This window comes from Mauremys mutica, chromosome 26, assembly GCF_020497125.1.
Source record: "Mauremys mutica isolate MM-2020 ecotype Southern chromosome 26, ASM2049712v1, whole genome shotgun sequence".
Lineage (NCBI taxonomy): Eukaryota > Metazoa > Chordata > Testudines > Geoemydidae > Mauremys > Mauremys mutica.
In genome coordinates, this window is record NC_059097.1 from 14994085 (window position 1) to 15016467 (window position 22383).

The 22383-nt window shown below is 52.5% G+C and overlaps 1 protein-coding gene across 1 annotated transcript in view; it reads right to left on the minus strand.

The window, feature by feature from the left end:
- Positions 1-22383, minus strand: part of LOC123356631 — an 871996-nt gene that overhangs the window by 110888 nt on the left and 738725 nt on the right. The window contains 1 exon segment of the mRNA XM_044999988.1: positions 17539-18462. Coding sequence (XP_044855923.1) covers positions 17539-18462 — 924 coding nt within the window.

The window sequence follows — 22383 nt, forward strand, 5'->3', positions numbered from 1 at the left end:
CTCTCTGAGCGTACTGTCTCCAGGACAAGAAGCTTACACCTTCCTGGGTCTGACCTCGGAGCATTCAGCCCTTTCCACACCGTGCACTTTCTGCAGCGAGTGTGCCCAGGCAGGTCCTGGGGCAACCAGAGGTCCCTGCACCCCAACTCCGCAGTCAGACGTGACTCTCAGCCAGCCGGTAAAATAGAAGGTTTGTTAGACGACAGGAACACAGATTAAACAGAGCTTGTAGGTACAGAAAACAGGACCCCTCAGTCAGGTCCATCTTGGAGGGTGGGGAGCCCAGACCCAAATTCTGGGCCTCTCCCCATTTCCCCAGCCAGCTCCAAACTGACACTCCCTCCTCTGGCCTTTGTGTCTCTTCTGGACAAGGAGGCCACCTGATCTCTTTGTCCCCAACACCTTCAGTTGGCACCTTGCAGGGGAAACTGAGGCACCCACACAGTATTCAGAGAAAACATTAAGAACATTCCCAATTTGGCACAACAGGTGTAACAAAATTTAATACCGTATATTGAAGCAGGCAAGTGCTGCTTCTCACTTTCCACTTTTAATTAACCCTTGTAATCTTGTGGTTCCGATGCGTTGTAGCTTCATTTTATATCGGCTTACAGGGCGAGAGCGGGGGGATGGACCACCATTTTGGGCACCACCAAAAATTATACAAACCTGCCGCCTATGGGATTAGAGTCATTATCGACTTTACAATGGTGCCGTGGCACCAGGGCCACCCTGCATCTCACTGCAGACACAGTGCTCAGAATTAAGCAATGTTCTCAAGGCTATTGTACTCAGTACTAGTTTTCAGTTGCCAGCTACATGCTTCAGCCAGGCCACTTTCTCACTAGGCTATATCCTGAATATTGTGACTGGGAATGAGGCGGGGGCAGGGAGTGTAGCGGATGCAAATTCGAGGTGAATATTATCTTGTCAATACTGTCCTGGGTTTATGATGCTTTATGCCATGGACTGAAGCAAAGTGGCTGGTGAATAACCAGGAATCTGGTTAATAATTATCTAAATTCAGCTTTCTTCTTTCTCTCTCTGTGAATTATCACTAATTCAAAATAGTGTGCAAGTTGACTGGATAATGGTAATAGAATAATCTCTTGTTAAAACATTGTAAACCATACTACCTGGTTTTTATATTAAACACCTACTATACATAATACAATAAATCTGACAAACAAAACCTAGGAAAATTTTATTCTTTCTGCGTCTTATTTACAGTTTTACAGTAATCTCTTGCTTCAGAATGCCTCAAGGGTCACCCATACAGTTTGCAATAGGAATCAACATGTGGCTTGGCAGCTGACTCTTTACTGATTCCTGAACAGCTGGTAACTCAATATTAACCTGACATAGATACTATATGCAGAAGCACAACTCTGTATATATGGGGAGGGGGTGATTATTGACCTTTGTGCATATGTAATAATAGTTTTTGGTGTTTGTAAGACAAGGTATAATAATGAACTTTGTAAAAGTTCCTGTTTGGTGTGAGAGATGTTACTTATACCTAAATGCACTCCCCTTCCCCACTCCCAGCCCTATGCATGCTGGCTAGAGAATATCACTACTGTAGTGTCAGCTTTTAAGAGAGCTTCACATGCAGAGCCGTCACTAGGGATTTTTGGCACATAAGGCAAGGAACAGAGGCAGCATGTCCGGCTCTTCCCTATTAGAGGGAAGGATCCACCAACGAATTTCTGCAAAAGAGCCATATCATAGAATCTCAGGGTTGGAAGGGACCTCAGGAGGTCATCTAGTCCAACCCCCAAATGCGCCGCCCCTCTCCATTGAAGACGACCAGCGGCACTTCGGCAACGAGTACCACAGTCCCTATCAGAGGGAAGGACTTGCTGCCGAATTGCCGCTGAAGGAGAGACTTTCTGAGCCCCTCACTTTCCGTGCCCGAGGCAAGTGCCTCACTCGCCTTGCCCTCGTTACGGCAATGTTCACATGCACCACTTCTAGTATTACGGTAAGTTAAAACAAGCTACAGTACATTGGGACATTAATGCTCTATTACAGTGTTTGCAGTAGCATATTAAAAGCTATAACACTGAACAGACTAGTTAGGGCCGGCTTTAGGAAGTTTGGGGCCCACCCAATTCAAACATTTTCGGCGGGGCCCCAGCAGGGATGACTTTAAAAAAAAGGAAAAAAAGGTGGGAAAAAAAGCCTTTCCTTTCTTAGCAACCGGTTCCCTATAAAAAGTTCTGATTTAAGGGATGTGCCAGAATATGTATTTCTGGTACCAATAGGGTTACTATATTTCCAGATTTAAAAATTCCTCCCGGACAGCAATTTAAGAACCAAAAAGTCTGACATGTCCGGGAAAATATGGCTGTATGTTAACACTACCTACAGTTCTTTTTTAAAAAGATGGGACTGAACTAGAAATGAACTCCGCTTCACACGTGTGGGTCCCCGCCACTCCCTGGGAGTGTGCTAGGGTGACCAGATGTCCCGATTTTATAGAGACAGTCCCAATCTTGGGGGCTTTTTCTTATATAGGATCCTATTAACCTCCACCCCATCCTGATTTTTCACACTTGCTGTCTGGTCACCCTAGGGTGTGCACATGGGTACCAGCTGCTCTCTTCTCCCATCATTGAAGCAGGTGTGCAGGGTTACTGCCCAGGGAATTGCAGGGCACCAGTGGACATGGGGCTGGCTGCAGGCAGGGCAAGGGGTGCAGCAATGGCTGGAGACAGGGGTGTGTGGGGTGGGGTGGGCTGGCTGGCTTCAAGCAGGGCCATAGGGGGGTGTGGCATAGATTGGCAGTGCTGAAGACAGAGGAGTGCAGGAATGGCTGGCTTCAGGCAGGGGGGGTGCAGCAGGGGTTGGCTGGAGACAGGGCAGGGGGTGCGGGTACAGGGGGTACAGACCACCCGGTATGGTAAGTGCTCCCTCCTCCTCCTCCCTCCCCCACCTGGGGCTCCCCTGCTTCCACAGCCCTGGCCATGTACACAGCTGCCGGAGCCCTGGGGAACCGGCGGGGCTCCAGCGGCTATTTAAAGGGCTGGGGCGATAGAAGCAACGGGAGCCACAGACTTTTTAAGTAGCCCACAGATCCCCACAGTCCTACCCCAGGGCTCCAGCAGTGTGGCAGTGGTGGCAATTTAAAGGGCCCCCAGGCCCTTTAAATTGTCCCCTGGAGAAGCCGGGCCACCCCGGTACAGTGCACTGACTCTTGCCAATACACCGAACCGGGGCTTGGGCGCGGGACCCTCTTACGGGCAGGGCCCGATTCAGGGGAATTGGTTCAGTTGGCCTAAAGCCGGCCCTGCCAGTATATCCAGGACATTAGTAGCACACTTTTCCCCCACCAATACCTAGTAGTTGCACTGTCATCTCCCATAGCTACTTACGCTGCAGCTTTATTGTTAAACCTAAATTGGGAAGAAAGACGACTGATTCAGAACTTCTTTAATGGTTACTTTATCGCTAAAGGGTGTAGTGGGGTGTAGACTTGGAGAGAGGAAGGTTTCTATGATGTAGGCAAGATCAAGTATTTTATCCAAAACCAGAATACGAATGGCGCTGGTCTTCTTGGTGTCTGACCTTGAGCTATTGTCAAAAGTTTGAGGGTGACTCGTCTCCTTCCTCATATTTTGGTTGAGGATTCCATTGATAAAGGGATTGGCCTCAAATACCTGGTTGTAGGACTCTGCCGCGGTGTAGTTTTCATCTTGGGTTGCCCGGTCCTAATTATAGTAAAGCATGTACTTTAGTCTTTCTAATTATGTGTTATAACAATGTGGAACTAGCTGTTTTAGGGGATGTCTCGATTTCATTCCTGTAGTAACATAACTGGTGATAGGAAAGCAGGGAGAGAGAGAGGTGTGTGCTCTGCAGGGCTGCTGGCCACGGGGCCAATGGGTGTGGGTGGGCTGGGTAGGATCGCGGGAGTCACGTCTCAGGGATCTGCCCCACTCCCCAGCACTGCTCCAGCTCTGAGCTGTCTCCACTGCCTGGGACCTGCGGGGCCCCACCTGCCTCCCTGGGGGAAGAGCCACCTGGGACTGGTGCAGAGGCTGGGCCAGTCTCAGCCACTCACAGGGAACAGTCGGGGAGGGGGGAGGCTCAGCTGGGTCCTGAGAGAGCCTGGCCCGGGTAGGCTCTGCTCCTGCTCCAGCCTGGCTGCTTCCACCACTCCCAAGAGGCCAGAGTTATCCTGCCCCAGGACCAGTTCTGGCTGCGCTGCCATCTCAGCCTCGCAGCCACAGTCACCTCCCATAAGGGCCGGCTACTGTGGCTGGGGGTTAGGGTGTGGGAGAGTAGGTCTCTAGGGGGTCTGGGTAGGTGCTGGGCACTGGGGGGTGGGGAGATCTCTGTGTTGGGGGGCTGTCAGTGGGGGAGATCTGTGTGTGTGTGGGCGCTGGGAAGTGAGGGGGGTCTGTGCGGGGCACTGTGCAGTTGTGGTGGGGGGGGCACTGGACAGTGAGGGGATCTGTAGGGGGGCTCTGGGTGGGAAGGTGTGGGGCACTGTGCAGTTGTGGGAGGGCTGTGGGGGGTCTTCAGCTGGGGGGCACTGGTCAGTGAGAGGATCTGTGGGGGGGTTCTGAGTGGGTGGGGGAGTGATCTGAGAGTGCACTGGGCAGGGGGGTTTGTGGGGGTCTCTGGATGGTGCAGCACTGGGCGAAGAGAGTCAGAGGGGTGCTGGGCAGGGGGTTTGTGGGGGTCTCTGGGGGGTGCGGTGCTGGGCGAAGGGAGTCGGAGGGGTGCAAGGCAGGGGGTTTGTGGGGGTCTCTGGGTGGTGTGGCACTGGGCATAGGGAGTCAGAGGGGTGCAGGGCAGGGGATTTGTGGGGGTCTCTGGGTGGTGTGGCACTGGGCATAGGGAGTCGGAGGGGTGCTGGACAGGGGGTTTGTGGCGGTCTTTGGGTGGTGCGGCGCTGGGCAAAGGGAGTCAGAGGGGTACAGGGCAGGGGGTTTGTGGGGGTCTCTGGGTGGTGCGGCGCTGGGTGAAGGGAGTCAGGGGTACAGGGCAGGGGGTTTGTGGGGGTCTCTGGGTGGTGAGGCACTGTGCGTAGGGAGCCGGAGGGGTGCTGGGCAAGAGGTGTGGGGGGGTCTCTGGGTGGTGCGGCACTGGGCATAGGGAGACTGAGGGGAGCTGGGCAGGGGGTTTGTGGGCGTCTCTGGGTGGTGGGGCACTGGGCATAGGGAGTCAGAGGGGTGCTGGGCAGGGGGTTTGTGGGTGTCTCTGGGTGGTGCGGCGCTGGGCGAAGGGAGTCAGAGGGGTACAGGGCAGGGGGTTTGTGGGGGTCTCTGGGTGGTGTGGCACTGTGCGTAGGGAGCCGGAGGGGTGCTGGGCAGGGGGTTTGTGGGGGTCTCTGGGTGGTGCGGCGCTGGGCGTAGGGAGCCAGAGGGGTGCTGGGCAGGGGGTAGCATGGTGCAGCGTGGGCCCACCCCCAAGGGGAAGAAGCACAATGGCAGTGCAGGGCTGGGCTGGACAGCGTGGGTCTGGCAGCTCCTGGTTTGTAAACAGGGCCCTTGTACTGGGCTGGGTGGAGTGGGGCTGTCCCTGCCGTGCCATGACTCATATCCCATTGCCCCCAGTCAGCCCCTCGCTCTGAGGACTCTGCCCCCCTGCCTCATGTCCCCATTTCCCCCATGGGGACCCACAAATATGTTTAGCCCCGGGCCCACAACAGGTTAATCCGGCCCTGTTTGGGGTGCAGGCTCTGGGAGGGAGTTGGGGGTGCAGGAGGGTTGCAGGCTATGTAGAGTTTGAGTGAGGGGTGCAGGCTCTGACCTGGGGCAGGGGATTGGGGTACAGGAGGGGGTGTGGACACGCGGCTCTGGGAGGGAGTTAGCAGCTCAGCACGTTGTAGAAGAGAAAGGAGCTGCAGGGATTTCATAGAGACATAGAAAATGACAGCAGACACTTTTTCACAGTCACAATGTGAGAGGCAGCGTGGGAGGGAGGGAGGGAGGGGGCATCTGTACGATATTTCCCCGCATTCAGGCTCCCGGCTGGAGCAGTAACAGCCCCGCAGCACTTGTACAGGATCGAGAGGAGCCGCGGTGTCTGGACTTTGACAGTCTGGGAATTGGGCTGCGGGAGCCGGGGGAGGAGTCACGTGACGGGTCCGGCCGTTAGGGCCGTTGGAGCGCGCAGCGCGGGGGGGGGGGAGCCGGAGGAGGAGTCACGTGACGGGTCCGGCCGTTAGGGCCGTTGGAGCGCGGCGCGGGGGGGGGAGCCGGGGGAGGAGTCACCTGACGGGTCCGGCCGTTAGGGCCGTTGGAGCGCGGCGCGCGGGGGGGGAGCCGGAGGAGGAGTCACGTGACGGGTCCGGCCGTTAGGGCCGTTGGAGTGCGGCGCGCGGGGGGGGGGGAGCTGGGGGAGGAGACACGTGACGGGTCCGGCCGTAAGGGCCATTGGAGCGCGCCGCGCGGGGGGGGGAGCCGGGGGAGGGGTCACGTGACGGGTCCGGCCGTTAGGGCCGTTGGAGCGCGGCGCGCGGGGGCGGGGAGCCGGGGGAGGAGTCACGTGACGGTTGTGGCCGTTAGGGCCGTTGGAGCGCGGCGCGGGTGGGGGGAGCCGGAGGAGGAGTCACGTGACGGGTCCGGCCGTTAGGGCCGTTGGAGCGCGGCGCGGGGGGGGGGGGAGCCGGAGGAGGAGTCACGTGACGGGTCTGGCCGTTAGGGCCATTGGAGCGCGCCGCGCGGGGGGGGGAGCCGGAGGAGGAGTCACGTGATGGGTCCGGCCGTTAGGGCCGTTGGAGCGCGCCGCGCGCGGGGGGGGGAGCCGGAGGAGGAGTCACGTGATGGGTCCGGCCGCTAGGGCCGTTGGAGCGCGGCGCACGCCGGGGGGCTGTGAGGCGGCGCTGCCCCCTCCGTTGGGGGTGGGGTTCTCCACAGCCCCGCCCCTTATTCCCCCTCCCTCCCCCCACTCCGGGCCCCTCCTGCTGCTCCCGGTCCTGCCCCGGCCGCGGGCAGTACGGGGCTCCCCCCCCCCCGGGCAGGGGGCGAACCGGGCCCGGCCCCTCCCCCCCGGCTGCCCCTGGGCCGGAGCTGGCGGGGACCGAGCTCAGAGACCCCAGCCCGGGGGGGGAGACGGGACTGGGGGGGGGATGGGGGAGACGGGACCGGGGGGGGGGACACAGGACTGGGGAGAAGGGAGGAGAAGGGGGCAGATGGGACGGGGGGGAGATGAGATGGGACCGGGGGGAGGAGTTTTTAAACACTAAGCGGAAGCAGGGTCTGAGTGAGCTCCCCCCTCACATCTAGTGAGGAGCTGGGGAAAGACGTCAGGAACAGACCGTGTTTGCACAGACCCCCCGGCTGTGCCAAACGGAGCAGTTTTGGCTGGTGCTGGGTTACAAATCACATGTGTGCAATGAAATGTTGTTATCTTTCCTGGAAGAGTCAAGGGCAGCACAGGGGACCAGGAACCCGGGGAACATTTCAATCCTTAACACCACAAAACAGAGAAACGCTCCCGAGTCTCTCCCAGGGAATTAACATTTCTTCGCAGAAAGCTAAAGGTTCTAACAGAAAGGAGTGAAACCAAATGGCCACCCAACATACCTAGTCCGGCCTGCTTGAGGGGCTAGGTGGGTGAGGAATAGCTTTTAATGGGCTGCATAGACGTGGTTTGAGGGCATCACCCTAAACCAGTGGTCCCCAAACTTTTCACACTGTGCCCTCTTATCTGTGTCCGCGGCCCCTCGGCAGCCGCAGTCGAGAACGGGGGCTGGGGGTGGGACCGGGACCGTGGCTTGCTGCAGAGAGGGATGTGGAGGGGGTAAGGAGGGTCAAGGCGGGGCCAGGAGCCTGGGGGCAGAGTGGTGCTCCCTCCCTGCTCTCCATGGGGGCTGGCTGGGGCCCTGAGGTGCCCCCATGAACGTCCCCCTGTGCCCCCCTAGGAGGCAGGCCCCACTGCCCTAAACTGAACCCTACTGGCTAAGCAGGGGCTAGTGATGGTAAAGCCCCACCCTTTCTGCTGCGGCCCCACCCTCTTCCATCCCTTCCCACCTTCCCCCCCCCCCCAGCCCCAGCCACTAGGGGACAATGTGGAAGCGCTTGAAGCCCCAAACCACTTCTGCCACCAAGAGGAGGCCTGGAGCCCCTCTCCCCCAGGGCCTTATGGCATTAGCTGTATTGGTGGGGAGGGAGCGCAGTGGCAGGGCACATGCTTTGCACATCTGCTTTAGTGTAATAATTCTGCCCATGAACTGTTCTAAGATTGTCACTGCTTTCAGGCAGGGCTCCCTGACATTATGTATTGATGGGATCTTATCTAGCTGGGGAAACCAAAGATGTTTATACCACAATCAGCTACAGGGTCAATGGCCGTTCAGTGCCGATACACAGGATATCAAGAGCCCTGGGACAATTTTGGGAAAGGAGTTTTATGAATATTTTTAACAGGTTCCCCCCACCCAGATATTGCGATAAAACCCACAGTCAGTTCATACTGAAAATGGTTATTAATGTGGGGCCTCTAAAGTGAGAGGCAGGTGCTGAGAAGCAGACTCATGCCACTGCAATATCTGAACCGTGGTAAGCAGGGGAGTGGTGTGGAGGGTCCCCGGGGACACGGAGCAGCTGAAGTCCCTCAGAGTTAGGGGAACTAGGCAATGCGCAGTGACAGGGTTCACCCCCTGCCCAGATGGGGCTGAGGGAATCAGCATCGGCTGAGGGCTGGGATGGGGCTGCATGGGCAGTAGAACGGGAGGCAGGTTGGGACCGAGGAACCCGGGGAACATTTCAGTCCTTAACAACACAAAACAGAGAAACGCTCCCGAATCTCTCCCAGGGAATTACCATTTCTGTGCAGGCAGCAAAGAGTCCTGTGGCACCTTATAGACTAACAGACATATTGGAGCATGAGCTTTCGTGGGTGAGTACCCACTTCGTCGGATGCATTCCTTGGACGTGCAGAAAGCTAAAAGTTGTAACAGAAAGGAGTGAAACCAAATGGCCACAGAATGGCGCCAGCAGCCTAGGAATGAAAAGCCCCAGGATTTGTGTGTGTGCCTGGGCTCTGCAGAGGGATTTGGTTCCACTCACTGCATTGCTGTGGCTGGGAACATCCCAGGAATGAGCCAGGTCAGTGACCATGACACCGGGTGTGAGGAGGCTTTAATCTGATTCCAACGGAATAATGTTTTCACACCTGAGTTACTAGTGGCAGCTTCCCAAGGGCGGTTCCAGCTGGTTCCTCCCAGAGACGGGTGATCGGGGAACAGGGGATCTCTCTGGCTCCCACGGTCAGTTCTCCAGGCTTTCTCCCTCCCTCCCCCACACTATCACAGGCCCGCACTAGTAATGAACTAATGGATATAAACTGGCCATCAACAAGCTTAACCTTGAAATTAGGTGAAGGTTTCTAACCACCAGAGGAGTGAAGTTCTGGAACAGCCTCCCAAGGGGAGCAGTGGGGCAAAAACCCAAAGTGGCTTCAAGACTGAGCTTGATACGTTTATGGACGGGGTGGTAGGATGGGACTGCCTGTAACGGCATGGGGCCGATCTGTGACTGCTAGCAGCAAATCTCTCCAGCGGCCGGAGATGGGACAATAGGTGGGGAGGGCTCGGAGTTACTGCAGAGAATTCTTTCCCAGGTGTCTGCTCAGTGCGCCTTGTCCGCATGCTCAGGGTCTAGCTGATCACCCTATTTGGGGTTGGGAAGGAGTTTTCCCCAAGGGGAGATTAGCAGCGACCCTGGGGGGGTTTCACTTTCCTCTGCAGCATGGGGCAGGGGTCGCTTGCAGGTTTAAACCAGTGTAAATGGTGGATTCTCTGTAACTTCACAGCTTTAATCCATGATTTCAGTACATCAGTGACTCAAGCAGAGGTTAGGGGTCTTTTACAGGAGTGGGTGGGTGGGGTCCTTTGGCCTGCAAGGTGCAGGAGATCGGACGAGATGATCATGATGGTCCCTTCTGCCCTTAAAGGCTCTGAGTCCAAAATGGAGAGGGAGGTAAAGGAAACATTTAAAAAAAATAAACCAAACATTGTAATGCCAGGTTGACTCCAACAGCTCACTGTATAGTCCCGCCCCTTTCTTCCTCCACTGGGTGTTGAATGACCTGCTGGGATGTGGGACATTAATTCTCCCGTTCCACTGATAAACTGATACAACGGGACTGAAATTAAACCAATTCCCGGCCAAGAAAAGGGCACAGCCCTGCATGGGCCGGGAATCGAACCCAGGTCAATTGCTTAGAAGGCAGCTATGCTTACCACTATACCACCAGTGCAGGTGCCACTTTTGCCCAAGGACTCACCCCCACAGAGCTCAGCAGCTGGCCAGACAGGCTGGTGGCAGCCTGTGAGCAGAGACAAGTTCCCAGAGTAACTGATAGATGGGGACATGCAGGGCCGGCTCCAGGCACCAGCGAAGGAAGCAGCTGCTTGGGGCGGCCAATGGAAAGGGGCGGCAGGTCCGGGTCTTCGGTGGCAGGTCTCTCAGTCCCTCTCTTCCCCTCTGAGCTGTCGGTGAAGAGGAAGAGAGGGACCGAAGGACCCGCCGCCGAATTACCGCCGAAGAATGAAGCGGCACGTTTTAGCTGCCGCCGAAGTGCTGCCAATCGGCTTTATTTTTTTTTCCCAGTTCGCTGCTTGGGGCGGCAAAAAAGCTGGAGCCGGCCCTGGGGACATGAGCTCTACATCCCAGCCTGCAGTAGCTCCAACCCCATCTCTGCCCCCAGAGAAGGAAAATGAAAATTGCTGACCAAAATGATAAATTTCACCCTGTTGTCAGATGCCACTGGTGTGGTGATCTGCTCTTGTTCGCTGTTGATAACAGTCAGCTGCATGTGTGCTGCCCCGGCTCTGCAGATCGCTGGCACAGCAGACCCAGAGAGAACCCCCAATGACCACAGACTCTGATAAGGGACGAAGGCACCTGGCCAGGTTTATTGTCAAACGAAGCACGGTAATAGTTCCCCGCAGACTCTACAGGACATACTATCAATATGCGGCCCCAACAATAGACCGGCTCAGTCAGTGGCGGGACTCTCCACTGCCCCCTAGGCCAGACAAAGACACCGCCCCAGGGATGCATTCGTATACACAGGTACAAACAAGTTACACATCATCGAGTGCACTGAGGTACAGCCCCTCTATGCATTAGGGTGTTGCCTTTCTCCTGGTGCTGATTGGTTCGAACAAATAAGTCTATCCATCATTGTATTGTTCTTTCATATTGTCTATTTAGCATCTATCCATTGTATTGTTCTTTCATATTACCTATCCATCATATTGTCCTTTCATACTGTATTTAGGCTGGGTCTGCCTGTTCCTTGTTATCTGTGCAGGTGCCGTCCTGGCATAGATTCATCTTATTAGTGCTTACGTGCTCTTGCCAACTTCTGTGAGCAGGGCCTGCCCCTGGCTCACAGCCTCCTTTGCTTTATATTAGCAATGTCTTGAGCATTACTTCAGTTCAGGCCTCTGATACCGAGGGTTTACGTCTCAGAGCCTCATCTTACTACAGCATCAACGGAGGTGCTGACCACAATGGAACGCCACTTTGGGGCTCAGGAAACAAGCACCAAGTGGTGGGATCACATCGTGATGCACGTCTGGGATGATGAGCAGTGGCTGCGGAGCTTTTGGATGTGGAAAGCCACAGTCATGGGACTGTGTGATGAGCTCGCCCCAGCCCTGCAGTGCAAGGTCACGAGAATGAGAGCTGCCCTGCCATTGGAGAAGCACGTGGCAATTGCACTGTGGAAGCTGGCTACTCCAGACTGCTACCGATCGGTGGTTAACCAGTTCAGAGTGGGAAAGTCGACTGTTGGACACGTTTACAAGTGTGCAGAGCCATTAATTGCATCCTGCTCTGAAAGACTGAGCCTCTGGGAAACGTGCATGACACTGTGGATGGCTTTGCACAAATGGGCTTCCCTAACTGCGGAGGGGGATAGATGGCACGCACATTCCAATCCTGGCACCTGATTACCTAGCCACCGAGTACATGAATCACAAGGGGTATTTTTCTATGGTTTTCCAGGCACTTGTGGATGACCGTGTGCATTTGGCGGACATTAACACAGACTGAGCCGGAAAGGGGCATGACACACGCATCTTTCAGAACACTGGTCTATTCAGGAAGCTGAAAGCAGGGACTTTCTTCCTGGAGCAGAAGATCACTGTAGGGGAAGTCAAAATGCCCATTGTGATCCTGGAAAGCCCCGCCTACCCCTTAATGCCATGGCTTATGAAGCCATACACAGGGCATCTTGACAGCAGCAAGGAGCGGTTCAACAACAGGCTGAGCGAGTGCAGAATGACTGTCGTGTGCTTTTGGCCATTTAAAGGCCCGCTGGCGCTGCCTAGATGGAAGGCTGGACCTGGCCCATGGCAATATCCCTCTGCTAATAGCCATGTGCTGTACACCCCAGAATATTTGTGAAGGGAACAGTGAGAGCTTCACTCAGGGCTGGACAGCTGAGGCTGAGCACCTGGAGGCTGAATTTGAACATCCAGAGACCAGGGCTATTAGAGGGGCAGAGTGTGGGGCCATACGGCTCAGGGATGGCTCGAGGCAGCAATTTGAAGCTAAAAGCCACTAATATTTGGTGCTATGCCCAGGAGCGCAGTGCTTGGAATGCTAGGAGGTGATTGTGACTGGTGCAGATGATGCACTATAAGGGTTTAAGAGAATTGCGTGTTTCTTTGCAAAGCTGTGTTTGCTTTCAACCCAAAACTATGATTTTATTAAAAGCAACCACCGGAGGAGAGAAAAAAACACCACATCAGCACTGTGGGGGTGGGGGAAGGGAGAGTCCCGGGATGGTTAAAGATTTGTGTATGTCTAGGTATCATATGCAACCTTAGACTCTGGAGTGCAGTGCAGCAGGTGCTGTACTTCAGCCGGCATAAACTACAGTGGGACGGGTGTAGAGTGCACTGGGCGTTGGCAGGGCTGGACTGTGATGGGGCAGGAGTGGAATGCAGCAGGTACAGACTGGATCCAGGAGGTTGATAAGCGTGTGCTGGCGGTGGCTGGGGGGTGAATGGGAAAGAGTTTTGCGACAGCGGCTGCAGGGGAGGGCGGTCGCGGAGCTGCTTGGTGTGCAGTGCTAGTAGCGCCTGCAGCATGCCCGCTTGGCACTCCATCAAGTTTAAAAGCCGCTCCATGGCTTCGTTCCAGCGCACCGACTTCTCCTTTCGGTCCCTCTTCTCGCTGTCCGACCCCTCCTTCGGTTCTTGTTTTTCAGCCGCAGAGTGCGTCATGACCTCATGCAGAAAGTTCTCTTGAGTTCTTTAGGGCCGCTTGCTAATTCTGCGCAGCCGTTCAGCCAGTGATAACCCAGAGGGAGGCTGGGATCCCAAGACCATCTCCGTGCAGCCAAAATGCAGCATTTTACAGAAGCAGTATTGGTTGCAGCACACACCACTGATGCAGTGATTTAAAGACAGCCACTATTCACATACCCATCACTAACTGGCTAAACCCAGGCAAGCACACATGAGCCACAAGACCCCCAGAATGGTAACAGCGGGGGCAGGGGAAACCACTGTTCCAGGACCCTACTGTACACTGGGCATGTGGCTCTTGGGGAGAAACAGCACCCTAGGGGGGGCCTTATCATCATTCCTCTGCCCACATTTCCCACAGGCTGTGTGCATTATGGAAGATCTCGCTGCTGAGAGCGAGCAGGGAATCAAGGGAGGGTTTCTCCAAGACTGCAGCTTCCCCCCTGGCCGTTATGTGGGTCGCCTGTGTGCAGCAACGGTCCCCACCGCCCCGCCTGCGATGGCAGAGTAGTGCAGGAAAGTTACCCTTAATGGGGCAAGAAACACAGCAGCTCTGCCAAAGAACCTGCGGCAGCGGATTGCCCTGTATCTCCACAAGAGTTTCATGGACATCTCTGGCGCAGATTGCCCTGAAGCGAGGGAGTCAATCATCGCCCCGTTCCGCCGCCCAGACTGGACATGTGGTGATACGCACATCATACAGACACAAGCCTGCTTTCTGCAACCCTCCTGCCCCCACGAACTCACCTCAGTGAGTCCCAAAATCCAAGTCACTTACCAGGGGCCTCCTCTCCTGTTTATGCTTCGCCAAGCTCAGATACCTGTGACTGGCTACCTTCCTCCGGGGTAGAGAACAACCCCTGGCTGCATGCGTCTCTGACCTCCGACACCTCCTCTGCCTCCGGGTCTCCCTCCGGCGGCCTCCGCCTCCACATCCTCATCCAAGACTTCCTGCTCCTGGCTCGGTCCACTCTCGACTAGCACGTGAGCCACCGAAGTATCCACAGTGGCCTTTGTCCTGGAGGTGGGGTCACCACCGAGTCGCGCATCCAGCTCTTTGTAGAACAGGGAGCTTATGGGTGCAGCACCGGAGCGGTGGTTTGCCTCCCGTGCCATGGAGTAGGCGTTCCACAGCTCCTTCACTTTGACCCTGCCTTGCAGCGTGTCCCGGTCGTGGCCCCTTTCCGTCATGCACCGTGAAATCTGTGCATACGTGTCATAATTTCTAAGGCTGGAGCACAGCTGGGACTGGACAGTGTAGCCTGATTTGAGGTGTGTTAGTAGTGTTGATTTAATGTATTGACTTAATTCAATTGTATTTAATTTTAATTGATAATAATTATTATTATTATGGATATTAATTAGTATGGGTTTAGGCTTGCCAATGTGTTTGATTAGAAGATAAAGGTTGTTTTGAATTAGGCTTCACAGAGTTTATAAAAGGACCTTTGGGGGTCTGACAGGAAGCTCACACTCCGACAGGTATAGTTATAAAGACTTTTTATTAAAATCAATGAAATAATAGGTAAATGGTAAAACAGTTAGAATTACAAAATTATAATTGTATCACAGTTATTCAAGATATCTATATAGATGGTAATACACGATTCTGTGCTGCAAAGCTTTGGTTAATACTCACACCCTGTTTTGATGACCTGGTGTTGAAAGATATCGGATCACACCTTTGGTGGTGCCTCTGGCAGAGGAAACTACTGTCACACCTCTGACGAGGAAGCTAATGCAAAAGCTGTTTACGTTCTAACTATGGAAATAAGCATATTAATCCTTAGACATCAACAGCCTCCTCTCCCCAAATGCTGATGAGGTCCAGCAGCTCAACACTGCTCCAAGCGGGGGATCGCCTAGTACATTAAAAAACCAAACCAAACCAAACCGAAAAACCAACGCAGAAAAGCTCCCATCACACATCCATCACCATTGTAGATTTTGACATCTCCTGCCTGATGTGACATCTTTGCTTTGCAAACAAGAGACCTGGAGAACTCTGTGGCTGTTACCCTCTAACTGGGTAAAAGGTTACACATCCTGTCTCAAGTAATTTTCCTCTTAACAGAAGATTTCAAATTTATCAAAATAAATTCCATTTGAAATAGAAATAATTACAGTCTATCCTGGGTCTCTATTCTCACACATGCTATTTCTCCACTCTAATTCCTTTGGAGTGAGGGTTTAATTTCAGGATTAGCCTCCATTTCCTGTACAGTAGGAGGGGGCAGGGAGAGAACGAGAAGAAAACCTGAATTATATTGTAACACTGAAAGTTATCACGTAATCAGCCCCTTCCGTGATACTAATTAACTTCATGTTTCATTTCATTGTCGCTGGTACCAACTTATTCAACAATTACAACACATGAGCCCATAGGGCAGTTTTCTCTTAATTCCCATTTCCACCCAGTGAGCTTTGTGTGAAGACACATTCTACAATAACCTAGGAGCCTTCCATTTCTGTGAGTTCATTTCTCCCTGGGGCTTCTCCCAGAAGTGTGGGGGGAAGGGGTCTCACACGACGTGGGAAGGCTGCATCATGAGAAAAACCACCTGTGCTCTATTTTCACACTTGCTAATCCTTCACAGTAGCAGCAGGAGGAGAAGCGATACAAATGCATTAGACTCTAGAGCAAAACTAAGACACCAAACCACAGACTCTGGACTCCGCATTCATGTATCCTGCAGTCTGAACTTGGAATCGGATACATTCCCTCATTGGCTACCATGGTTTGCCCAGCATGGAAGTGCTTCTTGTCCAACTAGGCAGCCAGATTGGGACCCGTTGGCATGGAATGGCTCTGAAGCAATCAGCTGTTTCTCTCTGTGCTTCATGAAACTTTGGATCCAAATAGTAAAAGACAGTTGTGCCCAATTTAATCATAGCGTCCTCCAGGAGTGTGACCAATGCCACTTAACTAGGGAGCAGGTTCTAAAGATAGTTTACCTGGGACACAGGTCACCGCAGCTTCCCTCTCTGGGGTGAAAATCAACCACCACTACCTGCAACTGCTACCTGAGTTCCTGTCACACCTTTGACGTTACTTGAAGTAATTTGACACTTCTCTGGCGTAGAATTCTTCAGCAACCGCACAACAGATCAGTGGCGATAATGAGGTACAACTCCCCCAACTATGCCCTTTTATGTCTTTAATCTGGTGGCACAGATTTAAATTAGGGACTAAATACAGGTGCGGCTTAGAATCCCTGTAAAACACCAAATGTCAGGTCTCTATTAGGTATCTTTCTGCAGTTATATCACATTCAACAGGGATTTCATTTTCTACACATTTGCAGCATCTCCTGGGGAGAGGTGAAGGGAAATGTCACTTCCATTTTCCCATCCCTACCTAGACAGGGATTCCGTTTCCCAAATAATAGGCAACATGCAGCTGATTAGGAAGGAGATATCTTCAGGAGCCACCTCCTGCAGGGTCTGGGCCACAACTGCTTTGGGAGCCCAATGCCTGGGCATTTTGCTTAGTTCCAAGTCATTTACTAGAGAATCCTCCTCCCAGCCCTTTAGAAAAAATATTGACCTAACCAACTGAACAACAGGGGGACTGGGAGGGTGATGGGGAATAAAGGAATCCCTCTGACTTACCCTATCTTCCTCTGCTGTTACAGAGGGTGACATGACATTTTCCCCTAGCCCTGCCCTGTTCCTGCTCTTCGTTATAGTTCAGTATATTTTAAGTAATGAAAATAGTAGTAAAAATATCTGCTCTGCAGCACAACCTGAAGCAACAGCAGAGCAACTGGGACTGAAACTATTGGTTTCCAAAGGGGGAACTTGATGACTAACAATTGCTTTGAAATGGGGGAACAGTATAACCGTGATGCTCAGGGTTTGTTTAGGTCAGGTAACGGAGAAAGCTAATGCCAACCCCTGCACCTGGGCGGCATCTGCTCTACAACTATAATTGTCTTTTTACCCCAAGATCGCTAACTTGAGCAGCCAACGCCATGTGCAGCCCTAGAGGATGTCAGGCACAGGTAGTTTTTGCCTTAGTGTAGCTTGTTGGGAATCAAACCTCTCCCCCACCTGGAGCTGATGAACATTCCTGGCTGGAGGGACACGCACTCCTACGACTCAGAAGGAAAGGAGTTGATAGGAAAGATCACAGGACTGACCCCAAAGAAGGGTGAGCTGCAAAAGGCAGAAGCAGGCAACTGATCTGGGGGAGCTGAGAGACCACAGTGAAGATGGTGCACAGATCACTATGTGGGAATTAGCAAATGTGGATTCTCTGATGTGTGATAAGGTGTGAAGCCTGACCGAAGCTTTTACCGCACTCAGAGCATCCATAAGGTTTCTCACCCGTGTGGATTCTCCGATGTGCGCTCAGGGCAGAGCTCTGCTTAAAGCTTTTCCCGCACTCAGAGCATGTGTAGGGCGTCTCTCCTGTGTGGATTCTCTGATGTGTGATAAGGTTTGAACACTGACTAAAGCTTTTCCCGCACTCAGAGCATCCATAAGGTTTCTCACCCGTGTGGATTCTCCTATGTGCGCTCAGGGCAGAGCTGTCCTTAAAACTTTTCCCGCACTGAGAGCATGTGTAGGGCGTCTCTCCTGTGTGGATTCTACGATGTGTGATAAGGTGTGAGCGCTGAATGAAGCTTTTCCCGCACTCAGAGCATCCAAAAGGTTTCTCACCCGTGTGGATTCCCTGATGTCTGCTCAGGTCAAAGCTCTGCTTAAAGCTTTTCCCACACTCAGAGCATGTGTAGGGCATCTCTCCTGTGTGGGTTCTACGATGTGTGATAAGGTGTGAACGCTGACTGAAGCTTTTCCCGCACTCAGAGCATCCATAAGGTTTCTCACCCGTGTGGATTCTCCTATGTGCCCTCAGGGCAGAGCTGTCCTTAAAGCTTTTCCCGCACTGAGAGCATGTGTAGGGCGTCTCTCCTGTGTGGATTCTAAGATGTGTGATAAGGTTTGAACGCTGACTGAAGCTTTTCCCGCACTCAGAGCATCCATAAGGTTTCTCACCCGTGTGGATTCTCCTATGTGCGCTCAGGGCAGAGCTGTCCTTAAAGCTTTTCCCGCACTGAGAGCATGTGTAGGGCGTCTCTCCTGTGTGGATTCTCTGATGTGAGATAAGTTTTGAACGCTGACTGAAGCTTTTCCCGCACTCAGAGCACGTGTAGGGCGTCTCTCCTGTGTGGATTCTACGATGTATGATAAGGTGTGAGCTCCAATGGAAGATTTTTCCACACTCATGGCATGTGTAGCGTCTCCCTTCCAAGTGGATTCTGTCGCGGGTTATAAGGTCTGAGTGGCTACTGAAGTTTTCCTCTGGCATCTGCTGCGTCTCACAGGCTTTTGCTTTTTCTGGGAGTGCACAACTCCTGGAAACATTCCCTTTGGATCTTCCTGATAACGTTCCATGTGGTTCTACTTGCTGAGCATCTTCCTGCTGGAGTTTCTTCTTCTCATTCTCACTCACCATCCCATCACCTGATGGGAGACAGAGCGAATCCAGGCATAGGTCACTCCCTGTGCCAGAAAGAAAGGAAATGTCAGAGAGAGGAATGGAAAAAGGGATGAAAAAAACAAAATATGTATGGGAGAGATCAAACCTCTCAGGAGCTGATTTTCCCCAAGCTGATTTTCCCCAGAGGAGAGAGGAAGGGATCAGTTTTGGTCCACATCTCACCAGAACACTCAAGGGAAAGCGAGACCGGGGAGGGACCTGCTGCAAGTTGTCAGTCAGAATAGGAGGGAAGCCATGAGTGACATCTGCCATAATGATTCCACATCTGCAGGGAACAATCCTGAGCTTGGAGAGCTCACAGGGTCTTTGTAGGGCATCCCAAATGTTTCCTGCATTCCCACACAGTTGTTGAGTTGGTTTAACCAAGTCCTCACCTGTGCAGGCAGCTCTCGGGAGCACTTCTTTCTCAGAGGCCTGGAGGTCCGGGACCCACGGCTCTTCTCCTCGTTCCAGCTGCGAGATCACATCAGGTTTGGAAACTGGAAACCCTACTCCAGGCAAAGAAAAGAAGGGAGGTCAGTGGAATTTGTGGGATACTCGTCACAAAGAATATTCCATGGTTGTAATCCCTGCTCATTTTTAAGCAGTAGAATACCAAGGCCAGCTTCCTTGGCTCAAAGTGGCAGAAGAGTTAGTATTATTATTATAAATCATCCTCTCTGGCAATAAATCCCTTATCAATGGCTGTGGTTGTCAAACTCTCTTTTCTTTATTGTCTTATCTTTATGGTCACCACTTTTACCTTGTTAATCAGTCTGGTTCTCTAATTGTTTCTATGTGCTGTAAAATTCATGTTGCTAGGTGTGAGTAAATTACGTAGTGGGATATAATTGGTTAGAGAATTATGTTAGGATATGTTAGAATTGTCAAGTATCGGGGGTAGCCGTGTCAGTCTGTATCCACAAAAACATCAAGGAGTCTGGTGGCACCTTAAAGACTAACAGATTTATTTGGGTATAAGCTTTCGTGGGTAAAACAACCTCACATCTTCAGGTGCATGGAGTGAAAGTTACAGATGCAGGCATTATATACTGACACATGAGGAAGAGGGAGTTACCTCACAAGTGGAGAACCAGTGTTGATAGGGCCAATTCAATCAGGGTGGATGTAGTCCACTCCCAATAATAGATGAGGAGGTGTCAATTCCAAGAGAGGCGAAGCTGCTTCTGTAAGGAGCCAGCCACTCCCAGTCCCTATTCAAGCCCAGATTAATGGTGTTAAATTTGAAAATGAATTTTAGTTCTGCTGTTTCTCTTCGAAGGCTGTTTCTGAAGTTTTTTTGTTCAAGAATAGTGACTTTGAAATCTGTTATAGAATGACCAGGGAGATTGAGGTGTTCACCTACTGGCTTGTGTATGTTACCATTCCTGATGTCCAATTTGTGTCCATTTATTCTTTTACCTAGAGACTGTCCGGTTTGGGCAATGCACATGGCAGAGGGGCACTGCTGGCACCTGATGGCATCTATCACATTAGTAGACGTGCAGGTGAATGAGCCCTTGATGGTGTGTCTGATGTGGTTGGGTCCTCTGATGGTGTCGCTAGAGTAGATCTGGGGACAGAGTAGGCAATGAGGTTTGCTACAGAGATTGGTTCCTGGGTTGGTGTTTCTGTGGTGTGGTGTGTAGTTGCTGGTGAGTATTTGCTTCAGGTTCGGGGGTTGTCTGTAAGCGAGGACCTGGCCTGCCTCCCAAGCTCTGTGAGAGTGAGGGATCATTTTCCAGGATAGCTTGTAGATCGTTGATAATGCACTGGAGAGGGGCTGTATGTGATGGCCAGTGGTGTTGTATTAGGTGGAGCCTTTGTGGGAGGTGTGGGATTTACCTGAATAGGCCTAAGGAGACAATCCCAGGTCAGATATTTCGCACCCTCATTTTGAGAGACTAATGAGGAACCACAAGCGGGTGGAATACGCCACAGGATTCTGAAAGAAGGAAGTCTGGGGCGGGCTCTAGCAATTAGTTTGCTATGAAGTATCTCAGCATTTGGATGCATTCCTATATTTGAATTATTAATAAATCAGTGATGCAAATCATGAGTATTGAGGCTTGATGCTTAATTATGGACTTCCCAAAGGCCAGGTATGGTTTGGGGCAGCTATTGACATTATTGTAATCAGAGCAAAGGAGCAGATGTGGTATATCGCCATCCTATTTCCATAAGAAACCAGAGAAAATACGTCTTCTAGTTACCAGTTTTTCATTTTGTCAGGTCCCCGAGACAGTGTAAACTGAGGCAGGGCCTCCCGTCTGATGGGCTCCCTTGCGCCTCGATCTTTGTTTCCATTGGTGTCCATAGCTTTTAAGTCCGCACCGTGCAAGCCCCTCTTTACTATACTTCTCTGACTCTAATCGTTACGTGTATTGATCCTTGTCTATGATTTCAATTATAAATCAAGTGTCTGTGTGTTTCACCCAATTTCATCTCCTCCATTAACGGTGAGTAGCCATGTACAAGGGCGAGCTGCACCCCAACACGTCGTCTTATCGGTGTAAACACTGTCCAGGCTACACCACCAGCCTGTGACATCATCAACAAAGTGCCCATGTGTGCCTGGGAAGGGGCCCTGCTCTGGGAGGGAGGATGCAGCAAGGACTCAGGGTCGGTGGCCGGGGTCGCTGTGCACAGAGATGGGGAGGTTATACGGGGAGGGGGGTAATGAGTGAGAGAGGGAGGTCAAGAGTTAAAATAACAATATTGGGGGGGGAATGTATAATGAAGTGAAACTGAACAGAAATAAAACTGGAGTGGAGGCTCTAAAGCAACAAGGCTTGGGCAGGGATTCGGGGTTAAAGGTCTGGGATCCCCCACAGCTCTAGATCCCCAAACCTCTCCTCCCTCCCACTGACCCACCCAGCCCACTTCCCGGGTGCCCTTCCCCCACACTCCCCTCCCCTTCTTCCCATTACTCTCAGCCGGCACCACCTCCCGGCACCTTGGGAGCTTCTTGTGTTCCCTCCTCGTCTCTCACATCCTCCTCCCTCCCTGCTGCTTCTTAGCTCTAACCCTGCACACACCCTCCCCGTGTCCTGGCACCCCAGAATTACCTACTCCCCCGTTCTCCTCCCCACCCACGGCTCTGTTCTCCCTTCACCCGTGGGGTCCTGAATGGGAACATTATTCGCTCTCCTATCGAAAGAGGAGCTCATCTGACTGTCACACAAGCCAGGCATGAGTCACACACCTATTTACTCAATTTAGAATTCTACAGGCGACGTATTTTCCTCTTACACTGAGGAAAAGGCATGAAAGCTACAGTGATTAATGTAGTTATTAATGTAGCCAGTAAGGATACATTCAATGCAATTTTCAAATGACTGATGGCACCAAAAAGGCAAATGTCCAAAAATTATACTAGTGGGTGGGAGATGAGGCAAAAAAAGGGGGACAAGGAAACTTGTCAAAACTTGGATGACGAATAAAGGTATAAAGTTATTACTGCTCAGGTTCTTCAGAGACCCCACAGCTTCTAATAACGCAGGGGACAGGACTCCTTACCCAGCGAGGTCACATTCTCGTAGTTCTCCTGCATGACATCCCTGTAGAGGGCTCTCTGAGCGGGGTCCACCAGAGCCCCCTCTTCCCTGGTGAAATACACAGCCACCTCCTCGAAGGTCACCGGCCCCTGAAAGAGCAAGAGTCCAACACTCAG